The sequence below is a fragment of the Balaenoptera borealis genome (assembly GCF_965194805.1).
Source record: "Balaenoptera borealis genome assembly, chromosome: 20".
In the NCBI taxonomy this organism is placed as follows: Eukaryota; Metazoa; Chordata; class Mammalia; order Artiodactyla; family Balaenopteridae; genus Balaenoptera; species Balaenoptera borealis.
The window spans coordinates 61139570-61153717 of NC_138879.1; the positions used below are offsets into that span (position 1 = coordinate 61139570).

At 55.8% G+C, this 14148-nt stretch overlaps 2 protein-coding genes across 21 annotated transcripts in view; one reads left to right on the forward strand and one right to left on the reverse strand.

Moving 5' to 3' along the window:
- The window catches only part of DHRS7B (dehydrogenase/reductase 7B), a 42533-nt gene extending 37426 nt beyond the window's left edge, over positions 1-5107 (forward strand). For 13 of the 15 annotated variants that reach the window (XM_082374533.1, XM_082374527.1, XM_082374539.1 and 10 more), the window contains one exon: positions 2888-5107. The gene's annotated coding sequence lies outside the window, so the exon portion shown is untranslated. The remainder of the gene's footprint in view (positions 1-2887) is intronic. The other 2 variants (XM_082374537.1, XM_082374541.1) reach the window with 1 other exon arrangement.
- On the reverse strand, positions 107-10364 carry TMEM11 (transmembrane protein 11). Of its 6 annotated transcripts, XM_082374552.1 has the most exons (3): positions 10080-10364; positions 4234-4300; positions 107-951 (listed from the first exon to the last, which is right to left on the reverse strand). In XM_082374552.1, exons 2-3 carry the CDS (start codon positions 4248-4250, stop codon positions 435-437), a joined length of 534 nt encoding a protein of 177 aa, XP_082230678.1. In that variant the 5' UTR covers positions 4251-4300; positions 10080-10364; the 3' UTR covers positions 107-434. The 6 variants fall into 6 exon arrangements, 3 of the variants coding, with proteins under 3 accessions (XP_082230678.1, XP_082230677.1, XP_082230676.1); XM_082374551.1 differs by lacking the exon at positions 4234-4300 and having other exon boundaries at positions 10080-10268; XM_082374550.1 differs by lacking the exons at positions 4234-4300; positions 10080-10364 and adding an exon at positions 1788-2110.
- Positions 10365-14148: the final 3784 nt, after the last annotated feature.

The window sequence follows — 14148 nt, forward strand, 5'->3', positions numbered from 1 at the left end:
CTTGGGCCAAGGCCAAGGCGAGGCGTGAGGCTGCTCTGGGAGGGGCTGGCCCTGCCTGTCGAGAGGCCTGTTCGCGGACCGTCACGGAGAGAGCGGACACCTGGAGTTGAAATTCTCATAATTTTAATGGTCAATAGCTTCTGGTTGGCTCTGGATGGTACAGTTAAACAACATACTTAACAACCCCCCAAGCGTGTTCACATCCCCTCAGTAGCGTTGCTTCCATCACATCCAGCTGCCTGGTCGGCCTTCCACAGCCTCAGGCCCCCGTGGGTTACGGGAATCCACATCTTAGTGTGATGAGCTGAAAAAACCCCTGGTACACTTGCGATGTGTTATTTCTTTAAAATAACAAACGTGCAGCCAGATGCCTTCCCGGGCTCCCTTCCGCCACCTCGCGGGCCGGGCTGCCTGCTCGCCCTACTCCGCCCCGATCATACGGCGCAGAGCTCGTAGATCTTCTTTACACAGTACACCAGGGCCGCCAGTGCTATCGTGTTGTGCAGTCTCTTTCTGTGCAAGTCGTCCTTCCGGACCAGCACCACCGGGGAGGAGGAGGTGAGTGTGTGCAGGGGCAGCCGGGACAGTCTGTAGGCGTCGTACTCCACCTGGTACTTGCAGCAGGGGTCGAACTGCCAGGAGATGCCGTAGAGGGTGCAGCAGGCCAGGCTCAGCACGCCCGCGGGCAGGGAGATATAGTGGGAGTAATCCAGGGGCAGCGCCAGCGGGGTGAAGAGGCAGGCGGTGCCCGCCAGCACGGTGGTCTTGTGCAGGCAGTTGCCCACGGTGATCCAGCGGGCTGTCTCGTCACCGATGCGGGTGGGCTCGATCACGATGTACTTGTACTGGGCTTCCAGGGCCTGCTCCAGCTCGTACTCAAACTGGTCTTGGGCATTCTCCCCGTTGTAGATCTCATGCACAATGTAACAGTCTGTGGCCGACAGGCTCGCCCTTAGGAGGGAGGGGTGGGGAAAAAGAAGAGCAGGTTAGAGGCTGCTGCTCTGCGGAGATGCCATCCCCCGCGGGGAGGCCCCTGCCCTGCGCACGCCAGGCGGCCGCTGGGAGCGGGGCTCGGAGCTGCCTGGTCAGCGGCCGCACAAGGGGCCGCGCGCGTAGGGACCAGGGAAGGCTTGTGAAGCGAGGTCACCCCAGAGCCTCCAGGGTCAGCATTTCCTTCAAAGAGGAAAGCTGTTACGCGTTCAAAGCAGCGGAGACCGGACTGTTGGGCAAACTCCTGGGAGGACAGACAGGCGAGGGAGAGCCGGCCACTGGTGCCCGCCCTTTCGTGCTCCCAGGGGGATTTTTTTTGGGGGGCCGTGCTGCATGGCATGTGGGATCTTAGCTCCCCAACCAGGGATCGAACCCGTGCCCCCTGCATTGGAAGCATGGCGTCTTAGCCACTGGACCGCCAGGGAAGTCCCCCTCCCCATTTGGTTTTAACTCAGAAAGGAGACAGGCTCCCAGGTGGGATCCAGCACCTTACGAGGCACCTTAGCAGACAAGCAAACCTAGGAGGCGGGCCTCACTCCCGGCAGCAGCAGCCCTGGCGCAGAGATTTCCTTTGTGTTCTCCAGTTCATCAGCCAAGACAGGCACAGGGAGAGAAGCACGGGAAAAGGGAGGGTCTGTGCCGCCCCGCTGACCGTCAGAGTGAGGCCAGGGGACGATGCCTCCCTCTCGGCGTCCAGGGTGAGCTTTCGGGCCACAGAGTCCCTCTGGAACGCTCAGAGCAAGACGCGGGTGTCAAGGCTGGGATTAGAGAACATTCTTGCCCAAACCCTAACCTACCTGAGTGCAGTGACAAAACGGGCCCAACAAGAAAGTGCCAGTTGAAGCCCCAGCGTCCAAACAGACTGCTCCATCTCGGGGCCACGTCATGGGCAGACCCCACCCTCACCTGGTGCTCACCCAGGCCTTCCTGTCTGCCCCGCCCTCGCCTCTGCCGGCGCGCTGGCGCCCACCCCAGGGGCGGGCTCCCGGTTCCTCCCACAGCGTGCTGGGCGAGCCCATCTCCACAAGTTGGTGGCTGTGCCCACAAGTCCCTCCAGGCTGCTGGCTCAGCCCTGATGGCACGGGGGCAACTACCAGTGGACACGGGCAGTCGGGACAGCACAGCTGAGGGTGTGTGGATGGGGAGCTCACCCACCAAGGCCACCTGGAGCCCCAAGTCTTACGGTGGGCCGGTCACCCCACTCCTGTACGTCACCGCCAACCAGTGAACAACCTTCCACAGCGCGGAGAACCCTCCCAGGCGCCTTCCAACACACTTAGGCTCAGGAGCCAGCCCAGCGGGCACACCACCCTGGGCTCACCACCAGTTCTGCTTTAGAGGCCAAACCTGCTTTACCTGCTCAGGAAAGGATGGACCGTGACACACACACAAGCAGATTTCCAGGACTCCACACTGTGCGGGGAAGGGAAGCAGCACAAGGTCCAAAACAGACCCAGACCCACCAGCAGGCGTCCCCTTTGTCAGAGGACCCACCCCGCAGTCAGCACCCACAGCCCCACCCGCTGGGGGGGCCAGGGCACCCTCTCCCCTGCAAATGTAGTTTCAAAGGCTGCCTGGACCACCAGATTCAGTCCTGCAGTTGACAGGGACTGTTGCTTCTCAAGCCAGGTGGCCAAGGACTCGAAAGTGAGCCATGGCCACCACTGCCCAGCTACCCCAGCGCCCACTGCGTGTGCGTTTCTGGGTCAGAAGTAACCCAATTAAGGAAAGAACCCAGTCAGAAGGTTGCCTTGAACCATCTCAGAGCACCACCAGCCAACCCCCAACTTGACCCTGTACACAAAAGCAGATTAAAAAAACCCAACAACTAATAGCTAATTGGGATCCTTTGAGTCCTGGGCTTCCTAAGCGACTATATTTTTGCATTTTGTTGCAGGTGTGAAATGACCAGCAAGAGAGCATAGTAAAAAGGGTTCACGTTGAAAAATAAAACTGAGCACGCCAATAACGGAAAGGTCTTTAAAGTGAAAAAGTCAAGTACAGAACAGTGTGTGTAGCCTGTGATTTCCAGTGCATTTCTGAGAAAGCGTACATTTGCTTTTAGATGCACAGAACGTTTCTGGGCGGATATACAAAGACCCAAGAGTTACGACTGTCTCTGAGGAGGGGAATGGAGGGGCTCCAGAAAGAAAGGGGCCCCTTCTTACCAAATGACTTTAGAACCCTTAGAATTTGGCAGGTTCCATGGAGCTTACGGGACGGAACTGGCCTGCACAGGAGCACAGCCTGCCGGGCCACAGGGGCTGCTGCAGGCGCTGCCTCCGGTCAGGGTCACGGGCTCTCCCTGGGGGCTTGTGAACCTGCCTCCAGCTGGGGTCAGTCTCCTCTCCTCGTCCGAATCGGCTCCAGCAGCACCCAGGAAATAGTCCTCAAAGGAATCCTGGGGAACCTGGCAGCCAGCACGAAGAGCCCACAGAACAAACCTCATTTTGCCAGCACAGAAGCCGGCCCTGGGGATCCCACGCCATCTTGAAGCCTGTCTTGAACCTGGGATTACAGGAGCCTCAGACACGGGACCCACAGAGTCTGGAGACAGCTCCAAAAGTCAGGGGTGCACAAGAATGTTCAAAGCAGCACTCTGGTGAGAGCAGAGAGAGACCGTGACTCGGCCACGGGAGGGAAAGCCGTGGAGGCACAGTCACCCAGTGCCTCCCGACCCTGAAGGGGAAGCGGGCACACAACACGCGTGAACGCCTCACACACACATGCACGCACGCACGGTTCAGAAGCGTGCAGAACCAAGCACGTGCCGTCACGGAGACGGCGGAGGATTCCGGAGTGAGGTGGCCGCTGCCTGCGCTCGGGAGGGCAGTGTGGGCCAGGGAGACGCTAGCGCTTGGTTCATTAATTGTTTTCTAAATTACGGTAAAATACACATAACACAAAATTTACTATCTGTAAATTTTGTGTTATGTGTACAGTTCAGTAAGGTTAAGTACACTAAGACACTGTTGGGCAACCAATCTCCAGAACTTTTTTGTCTTACAAAACTAAAACTCTGTCCCCATTAAACCACAACTCCCACCCCACCCCACCCTTCTACTTTCTGTCTATGAATTTGGCTGCTCAGGGAGGGACCTCATGTAAGTGGAGTCACACAGTATCTTTTTTTGTGGCCGGCTTTTTTCACTTAGCATAATGTCCTCAAGGTTCATCCACGTTGTAGCAAGTGTCAGTTTCCTTCCTTTTTAATGCTGAGTAATATTCCGTGTGTGTACAGACCACGTTTCGTTATCCATCCATCCATTGATAGGTTGCTTCCACCTTCTAGCTATTGTGAACGATGCTGCTGTGAACACGAGTGTAAAAATATCTGTTTTAGTCCCTGCTTTTAATTATTTTGGATATATACCTAGAAGTGGGACTGCTGGATCATGTGGTAGTTCTATTTTTAACTTTCTGAGGAACCTCCACGCTTTCCCACAGCGGCTGTACTAATTTACATTCCCACCAACACTGCACAAGGGTTCCCTTTTCTCCGCATCCTTGCCAACACTTTTATTTTCTGTTTTTTCCATAGTAGCCATCCTAGTGGTATGAGGTGGCATCTCGTGGTGGTTTTAACTTGTGCTTCCTAAATGACAGCTTTATTGTGATAGATTCACCCACTTAAACTGCACAAGTCAGTGGCTCGACACTTTCACTGAGTTGTGCAACCAACACCACGATCAATTTTAGAACATCTTCCTCACCTCAAAAAGTAACCCCGTCACTCCCCATTCGCCCCTGACCCCTGTCCCTGGCAATCTCCAGCCAACTTTCTGACTGTGTATCTGCCTCTTCTGGGCGTTCTGCAGGAATGCATCACGGGGCACGTGGGCTTTGGGGCTGATTCCTTCATTTAGCCTCGTGTTCCCAAGGTCGTACATATGGTAGCAAGTGTATAACTTTTCATATGGTAGAGACATACTTTTGATGGATTTAACATATAATTTTTAAAATTCCAAGACAAAATACCCGGTGGGAAGCATCAAAGATGCTCTGCATAAAAAAAGGCCAATAATGGTTTTCTCTGGATGGTGGCCCAACAGGTAACTTTTAAATTTTAGTTTTCTGTATTTTTCAAAAACAAAAAATAAACATGTTTCTTTTATAATGGGAAAATTAATTATAAATTTTTTCATAAAAAGAAAAATCCTCTCCAATAGCTCTGTATCCCTTGAGGTGGAAGAGACCAGACAGGGCAGGCCCTCCCAGCTGAGGAGAGGGGGCCCCCCTCCTGCTCCAGTGGCTTCCCAGGCCGCAAAGGGGCCGAGGTGGTCTCACACTCCTGCAGTCCGTTCCCCTGTTCCACTCCAGCGGGCACTGGCCCTGCAACCCACCACCTTTTCTGGTCATGCCGGAACCAGAAGAACCGACCCAAACACTGCTTTAAGGCCCCTTCCTGGAGCGGCGCTGGGCTCACAGTCTCAGCTCAAACACAGGAGGAGGTGATGCCAAGCTCCTTGAAGGCAGTGACTGTTTTCATCGCAGTCTGGTCCGCCCCGCCCCACCCTGGGCCTGAATGTGACAGGTTCCCAGCAGACTTAGAGGAAGGACGTTTGAAAGGACTGACAGATGAAAAACAATTAACAGTAATTAAGGGCACCTGTGGCTGAAAATTAAACTAGGTCCATGCATCAGGTTGCCTTCCCCCCAATAAGCACAGGGTCACGTGACCAGCTGTGACATGCCAGGTGGTGCCACCCCCGCATCCCCGGTCTAGGGAAACCCACTTCTGGCAAACCCCAAATCACTTCCTTGGGAGCCAAGGAAAGCAGTAAACTCCTATGCTGTGGATTCAAAGGCCAGTTAGGACTGAAAAGCACAGGCTTGTAGCTCCAAATACTGAGGACATTTCCAAACTGGCACCTGACGTTCTCGTTGTTTCAGAGGAAGCCACGTGCCAGGGAACAGGCTCCCCGTGGTGGTCCAGGGACCGGGCAGCTCTGCTTTGGGGACAAGACCACGGCGCACCAAGAGTGGGAGCCGAGAGGCCTGGATTCCGGTTCCTCTCAGTCACTCGCTGGCCGTGTGTCCAAGGACAAAACCCCTTGCTGCTCTGAGCCAGCTTCCCTCATGTCAAATGGTGCAAAGGCCCCGGCTCACAGAGTGAAGATGGGGCGAGATGGGATGGGCCGGGCATGCAAACAAGGTGACAGCTGCAAAGCACCACCCAGTGTAAGACCCAAGCACTGTTTAAACTTAAGTAAAATTGAGTGAAATTTAAAATTCCGTTCCTCAGACACACCAGCCACATTTCCAATGCTTGACAGCCGCAGGTGGCCAACGGCTGCCCTAGTGGACAGCCCCGAGCGGAACTGCCGAGACTGGCCGGGCGCCGGTGCAGAGAGGCCCGGCTCGGGACACAAGACCACCCTCCCTCCTTCAGAAAGTCAGGCCTGAAGGACTGAACCACAGAGGCACGAGTTACCGCCGTTGGAACCCGGACGGCTTGAACGAATCAAGGAAAATGGAGATTCACCCCAGGGAACACCTCAGCAGACCCTAACCTACAACATCCAACTTCCAGGATCAGAACCTTCTGGCAGCCAGCTGAGAGGGACCCACACCCTCAGGCCTGCACACCCGTGGACCTGGGTGCAGATGCTCTACTGGCACGACTCATACAGACCAGGAGGAAAGAAACTCAGGAGAAAGAAAACATCCAAACCCCCTGGAGGTCCTCAGCTCTAAAGGAAATGACCAGGTCAGAATGAGGGGAATGTCGCCCTGGGGATGGCAGCCACCTGCCCACGGGGCTCGTGGTCCACCTGTTCTGGGAACGAAACCCTCCAGCAGCCAGCCAGAACCACATCCATCCCGTTCAAAGATTACAGCAAAGCTGTCCAAGAGGAGGGCCCAGTCCCCGGGCATGAAGTGTAGCACAGAAGATGCGGAAGGAATCCCACAGAACTGGTTGCCTAGAAACGCTGGAGCAGACGCCTGCCCGAGCCGGGGGGGGGGGGGGGGGGGAGGCCACAAAAAGCGGTTTCACCCTAAAACCTGAGCGTTCAGTGCAGCACGCCCGGCCCCCTGAACGCTCCAGGCCTTTCAGCAGTGCTGCCGCCGCACATCGTGATCAGAATCAGATCCCGTGCGCCCTCACGGGCTGCGCTCACGTTCAGCAGTCACGGAGAACTAGGGACACTCGGGGGCCCTCCGGGAGGAGGACACGCAGCCCACATGGGACGGAGGGGGGACTCTGTGAGCTGGCCCAGGTTGGCACCCAAGCGGCAGAACACACAGATACCTGCACCACGCCTTCCCAGATGGGCAAGTTTGTCTCAAAGAGGCCGACAGGACAAGCGGCCATCTGTTTGCTGTGCTTGCTGCCAGTGTGTGGAGTTTTGGACAAGAATTCAGGTTACGGCTCAGGGTCTGATGTTCTTCATTACAAACACTGTGGGTTCCCTAGATCTAATGGACTGAAGAGAAAAATCAACATGCAAGCAGCTCTCATTTTGCTATTTCCACCCCTCTCCTATTTTGGTCTAGACCAGCGCTGGCCTTTCTGTTCTCTATCTGCGCTGTGCGATATATTAGCCACGAGCCATGCGTTGCTACCAAGCACTTGAAATGTGAATAGTGTGACTGAGGAGCTGAATTTTTCACTTTATTTAATTTTAATTAATTTAAATTTAATTGCTGCAAGTGACTAGTGGGCACTGAATTAACACAGCTCTAGACTCAAGAACCAGGTAAATCAAGAATTCACACACTATGTATTCTAAACTGGACCGTCATTAACACACAGCTGACAACAGTAACTCCTGAGGAAAGTCTGGCACCAAGCAGGGCCTTCAAATACAATGCAGGCTTCAGAGTTTGCAGCCACAGGCAAATCTGGAAAGTCTGCCCAAAGCGTTGCTCTGCTCCAGCCAATGCCCCAAACTAGACGACGTTTCCTTGGGTGTCAGCATGAAGCAGATTCCAACCAAGTGTGTGCAGCAACTCGGGAAAGTGGTCTTAGAGTGTGGAGCTGAAATCTGAGTCAGCACAAACGTGACATGGAACAAAGTCATTTAAGACCACCATAATCAGCCTACTTCGGGCACAGGAGCCACTAGGTATGCTTGGGCCTCAATCTGTGGTGTGGGCATCAATCCAGCCTGCCCACCCGAAAGTCTTCCCACCCACTGAGCAAGAATGGAGGTGTGCCCAGGCTATGTTTCCATCCCCTACTCGGCATGGAGGATCTCAGGGAACAGCCCAGGCAAACACTCCTCCAAAAGAGCCCAGCTAGGGCCTCATGGCAGAGGCAAACAAAGGGGTACCCCCCCCACCCAGCCACTCCATGTTATCTGGAAGGATGACAGATGGTGCCACCCAAACCACAAAAGCAGACGCCCCATCCCTGGCTGACACACGACATATGCATGTGCAAGCAGAGCCTGCCGTTCAGGCCAAAGGGTGCAACCTGAACACCTAAGGAGACCAGGCAGGTAACTGCAATGAGTCAAGCTGTCAGGTGAGGAATGATGAGCACCTGCCCTGACCAAAAAGAGCCACCACGCAGCTTTTCAAGGGGAGTTTTATGTGAAATCTTTCCATTTATAACCATTGGCAACTAACTTAAATTCTCTTAAAAACTGAGGATCACAGTCAAGGACTAGTTTCAGCCTTTCGGATCCTGGTTTGCAAACTCAGTTTCGAATTAACACTTGTCTTAAACCAAAGAGAGAAAAAAAAAAAAAACCAATATCTAATTTCTTAGATCAGTAAAAGCGTAACTTTTGCTGGCACGGCCCCTGTATGGTGTCTGGGGCGTCCTCATTTGGCCCTTTCTGTTGTTTTTATCCAGTAAGGAGGAATGCTTTTCTCTCTGCAACTGAGTCTTCTAAACCAGTTATTTCCTATTACTAAAGGATTAATGTTTGCATTAAAGATCTTGAAAATGTTTGCTAGTTTTTAAGGCCATCTGGAAACCATCGAGATCACTTCTTTAACTTTTTATGGTCCCATCTAAGAAAAAACCAGGTGGGAGGTGGAAAAACAAAAATACTTGCTGGCCATTCACTGCTGCTTCTCCACGAAGAGGAAGTGCAGCAGGGACAAGGCTGGGTAACTCCGAGCTCGAGAATAAAATGCAACCTGGAGGGGTCTATCAGCACAGCTAACCAAACAGCAAGGCGACCACAATGAGTATGTGATGCAATCAAAGAAAGAGAATAACGCAGAACAGTCGAGAGAAAAAGAGAGCGGGGCGGGAGGCGAGGGAAGGGGGAAGAGGAAAGAAAGAGAACTTTTCTCTTCAACAATCCTCACCAAAAAAAAAAACACAAAAAACCCAAACCCGGAGATCCTGCTGACCTATATCTACCGCACCAGCCCACTCGTAACAGAATGGTCAGGACAGTGCAAACCGGATGACTCCACGAATACACATCCTTTCCCAAACTTCTGGTGCCTGAACAGCTTCTAGTGGCTTCCACTAGCTGAAACTGTTTTCCAGAAGCAAAAACTGTAAATTCAACACGAAACACGAAACCGACTCCAATCTCATCTTCTAAAAATGAGTCCTTCAAATCGAAATCCACCTTGTTAGAAACAAGCTCCCGGCTCCCTACTCACGCACCGTTCGTTAGGAAAGGTCGCTGCAAAGGACTTGCACGGCAGGGGCGATCGCGGAGACGCCTCCAAAGTCCCAAGGATCACCGCCGGGGAAAGCGGCCGGCTCCCCGTCCGGAGTCACAGCGCGGAAGGCTGAGGCCCCTCGGTGACCGTGCCAACCTCCCCGCCCGCCCCGCACCGGCCCGCGCTGGGAAGGCTTCCCCTTCCTCCTCCGTCCCAGGAGCCGCTCCTCGCTACGGCTGAGAGGACCACGCGCGCGACCAGACGGCCGGGGGCTCCGGCGCCGCTCGGCCCGCGGCATCCAGGTGGGTCCCGCAGCGGCCCGGCCGTGCCCAGCCCGCCATCGCCCCTTCCTGAGTCCTCCGCGGAGGCCGCGTCGGCCAAGACCGGGACCCCGCGCGCCCGGCGGCTGACCGGGGCGGGCCGCGGGGCGGAGGCGGGGACGGCGCTGCAGCCTGAGGAGCCCCGCCGGCTCCCAGCCCCGACTCGCTCGCAGGGAGCAGCCCGCGCCTCACCTCTCTCGGGCGCCGCCGCCGCCGCCGCCGCCCGGGCCAAGACGCCTCCTTCCCCACGCGGCCATCTTGGAGACTCCCCGCTCGCGAACGCCTCACGCCGGGCGGCCTCGCGACACCGCGCGGGCGGGAGGGAGTTGTAGTCCGGCCGCCGCCCCGGACGGCGCGCCGGCTGGGGATCGGGCCACGTGGGACTATAAGGTCCACAATACACTGCGCGCCGGAAGCCCACCCCGAGGCCGCCTGGGAAAGGCGGGCCCAGACAGGAGGAGCTGAGGGCCCACTTCCGGACTAGCCGCCGCTAGGCCTCCTGCGCTTCGAGAGCTTCGACCGCCGAGGTCACCGAGGGGCCACTCTCGCTCATCCCCCAAATTCTCGGGAGGCGAGACGGACGCGGTTCCCGCCGCCAGGGGGTCCCTGCTGGCAGGCTGTTGGCAGAGAGTGTCTGGAAGCGGAGAAAGGGGAGAATTTAACGTGTGATGACTGCTGGGAGAGACAGGGGCCCGCGCACGTCGCACCCTCGTCCGGCCGTGGTGGCGAGGACGCAGCCCCGCACTCGGGCGTCTTCGAAGGCGGGTGCTAGCCCCTCACCCCGCCGGCGGGAGCCCTGCCTGGACCCTGCCGAGTCGGGAGGGCGGACGGAGCCCAGTGACTCCTGCCCCCTGTCGCCTCCGAGCAGGGGCTGATCCGGGGGACCCCTCGCAGCTCTGAACTTGTAGTCCCTCCCCTGCTTCTGACCGACAGCGTTGCTAGACATATTAATTGGTCCCATAAGCATTTGAGCAACTCTCATGACGAAATCAGCTCCGTGTTCAGAGAGGGGAGAAGCACGGCGCCTGCTCTCAGCCCCCGGGAGGCGCTCAGCCCCCGGGTCTGGCGTAGCCGGGTGAACCAGGGCCCGAGGGCTATTGGGTGTAGATGCGGCTCCCATTGTTGAGGATTCCTCAGGATTTCCTTCCGGCTCACAGTCTACAATAGTCTTAATAGTCTGTCACGGGCCCTCAGTACCTACAAGATGCAACTCAAGCTCCTTAACGCAACCCAGAAGCCCCTCCATAATGTGGAGGTTGCTCCCCTCTCCAGCTTCAACTGCCTCCCTTCCCTGCCCAGAGCCAGGTTAGCAGATTCGGAGGGTTCGGGGGTCCCCAGACGGTCCATGCTGTGCCTAAAATGCCTTTCTCTCCCTGCCAACCATCCTTCAGCAGTACCTGCTCTTCCTGTTGGGTCACGATCCCGCCTCCAGGTTAACAGTGTGCGGCACTGCTAGAGACCTCCGAACAATGACCATCTCGCCTTGTGATTATCTGTTTTCTCTGGACCAGTTTGCTGATTCAGAGGGTTTCTAGGGATTCTACAACAGTTGGGTTTGAAGCATGGATCTGGATCTGGGGCTGCTTGTATAACCTCTGTTTCTCAGCCTCCCAGTTTGTAACCTGGGCGTGATACTAGCACCTCTCCTCAGAGGACCAGTATGAGCATTACACAAGGTGACACCTATAGGAACTCAGAACAGCACACAAGGTAACAATCAACTGACATTTAAGTCAGGCCAAGCCCTGTTTTAATTATTTTAAGTGATTAACTCTTAAATCTTCACAACAGCCCTGTGAAAGTGATACTGTTTTTATCCACATTCTCATTTTGCAAATGAGGAGGACCTACCTGAGTGACTCGCTAAAGTCATGCGCCAGGATTTGAGCCCAAGCTGTCTGGTTGCCGAGATTTCGCTAGGCTATGGTGTCTCTCAGGAAGGCCAGGATCTAGTGCACAGAGGAAAGTGCTCAAGCAACTGTGGGCCTGGGACCATCTCCCCATCTCCCTGCTCTTGCACTTAACTTCTAACAGGCCATCTGCCACGCTAAAAGAGGTCTTTTTAGGGTGAAGTCTGCTGACTTGAGTGGAGACGCCCAGAATGTCACCTGTTCATCACTGCTAGTGCACAGACACCTTCTGGAAGATTCATGGGCAGGTTGATTCCCTCAGCGTGTAGTAACTGAGCTCCCACTGAGGGCACAACCTGAATGGTGGGAGTTGAAATTCCCGTGGGCGCCCAGAGAGCCCTGATTGCTGGCGGAGAAGCAGCCAGCAGGAAAGGTGGGTCCTAGCTGGTGCTCGGAAATCTCTGCCGCTTCCCTTACTACTCTTTTCATTCATTTTTATAGCAAATAATTGTGTGCACAGTCAGTACCAGGTACTCTCAGGCACCAGAGGCACAGCATTTAGTAAGACAAACACTTCCTGGTCTCATGGAGTTTCCAGTCCAGTGGGATAAACAACTAAGTAACTAAGTATTTTCAGTGAATGATAAATACAAGAAACTAAGCAGGATGATGTAATAGATGACTCGGAGATGACACCTGGCTAGAGGTCTTTTCAAGAGGTGGCATCTGCATGGGGCCTGGATGAAGAGTGTGCAAGGAAGAGCTGGGGACAGCATTGTGACCCAGTAATGGGACCAGGGTTACAGAGGAGAGGTACTGGGTTTGCCTTTGGTTAGTCGTTTCCTCTCTTTGAATGTCACTTTTCTCAACTGTAAAATGGGGGTAGTTTTATCTATATTAATCAGTGTCTAATTAGGAAAAGAAATCCACCCGAGGTATTTCAAACAGAAGGGATTTAATACAGGGCATTGTTTGTGGAGGTGCTGGGCAGGCTGGCTGAATCACTATCTTGAACACCTGAAACTTATTTAATATTGTACATCAACTATACCTCAATTAAAAAAAAAAAAAAGAAACTGCTTTCTTTTACCCAAAGGCTGCATGCTGTGCCTGCAGCTCTGTCCTGCCATCTAACTCCAGGCTTTGAACCTCCCAGGACCACCTTGCCAGCCAGGCTGCCTTGAGGGGACCCTGCCCCATGCTGTGAGCAAAGAGCCCTCCCCCAATCCAGATCCCAGTGGGGGTGCGTTTTCCTCTCTCCCCATCCAGGCCTCAGAACGCAGGCTCCTTGTTTGTATGGCTGGAACTCACCCGCAGCCTGCCCTACAGCAGTGCTGGGGACATGAGGGGGCCCCGGGCCCCGTCCTGCCCGTTCCACAGCTGGATGTGGTCGGCTTTGGGGATGGGGACTCTGCAGGCTGGAGGGGACATGGGCCCCCGAGTTGCTGCTCAGAGGAAAGCCTAGTCACACCCACGTGGTCAGGAAAGAGCCGCAGAAAGTGTGCCGACGACTCCTGAGAGGTGGCCACGGGGAAGCAGGATGAGGAGGGCTGGGTGGGCAGGGGTCACTCAGCACCCACGACTCCTGCCCCGGCTGCCGGCTCCTGCCCTCCCTCCTCCCGGTAGGGCCTTTACTGGGTCTGTCCTGTCCCTGCCCCGCCGTTTCATTCTGGTTCGGGGTAGACGGTAACTTGGGTTTTACTTCTAGACCCCAGGCTGCTGCAGGGCAGTTGCCGGGGGTGTCCTGGGATTTGCCATGTGAAGTCTCCGCCACGGGGTGTGGACGTGGAGGGGCAAGAACTGGGCGTGGGTCCTGGTCCCCTCGCCTTCCTGCAGCCTTGTGACACCCCCCCCCCCGCCCCCCGCCTCTGGTTCCCAGTACCTGGTGTCTCACGGAGCTGCTGTGGGAGCTGAGCTGGCCACGATGGAGGGCTGGCGACCTGGTGACCGCAGAGCCCCTTCCTCTCCGTCGGGGCAGAGATGTGACCCCCGCCCCCCCCCCCCCGCCAGGTGGACCTAGAGGAACACGCCCCATCCAGGAGTCCTCAGGCTCCGGACACCATGCCGGAGGCTCTCCATCGTCTGTGTTCTGAGTCACGCTTGCCCCTGGCCTGTGCCCCCTGGGCCAGGAGCTCCAAGGGAAGGCTTCCTGGGGAGAGAGGGACAGGGCTAAGAGCAGCAGCTGATGTGACCTGACGGCCTCTTCCTGGTCACCCCGTCCAGCTGCTCCCAGCGAGGGGAGCCAGTGCCCGGGGCATGACTGTGGCCTCAGAGGGGCCCGTACCTGGGAGGAGGCACGGGCCGGGCCGGCAAAGCCCCCAGATCCTGACGCCACCTGCGCCTCTCAGAGCCTCGCTTCCCCTGCCGCCAGTTAGGATGCGGGAACGCAGAGCACCTGCCAGGTCTGCCCT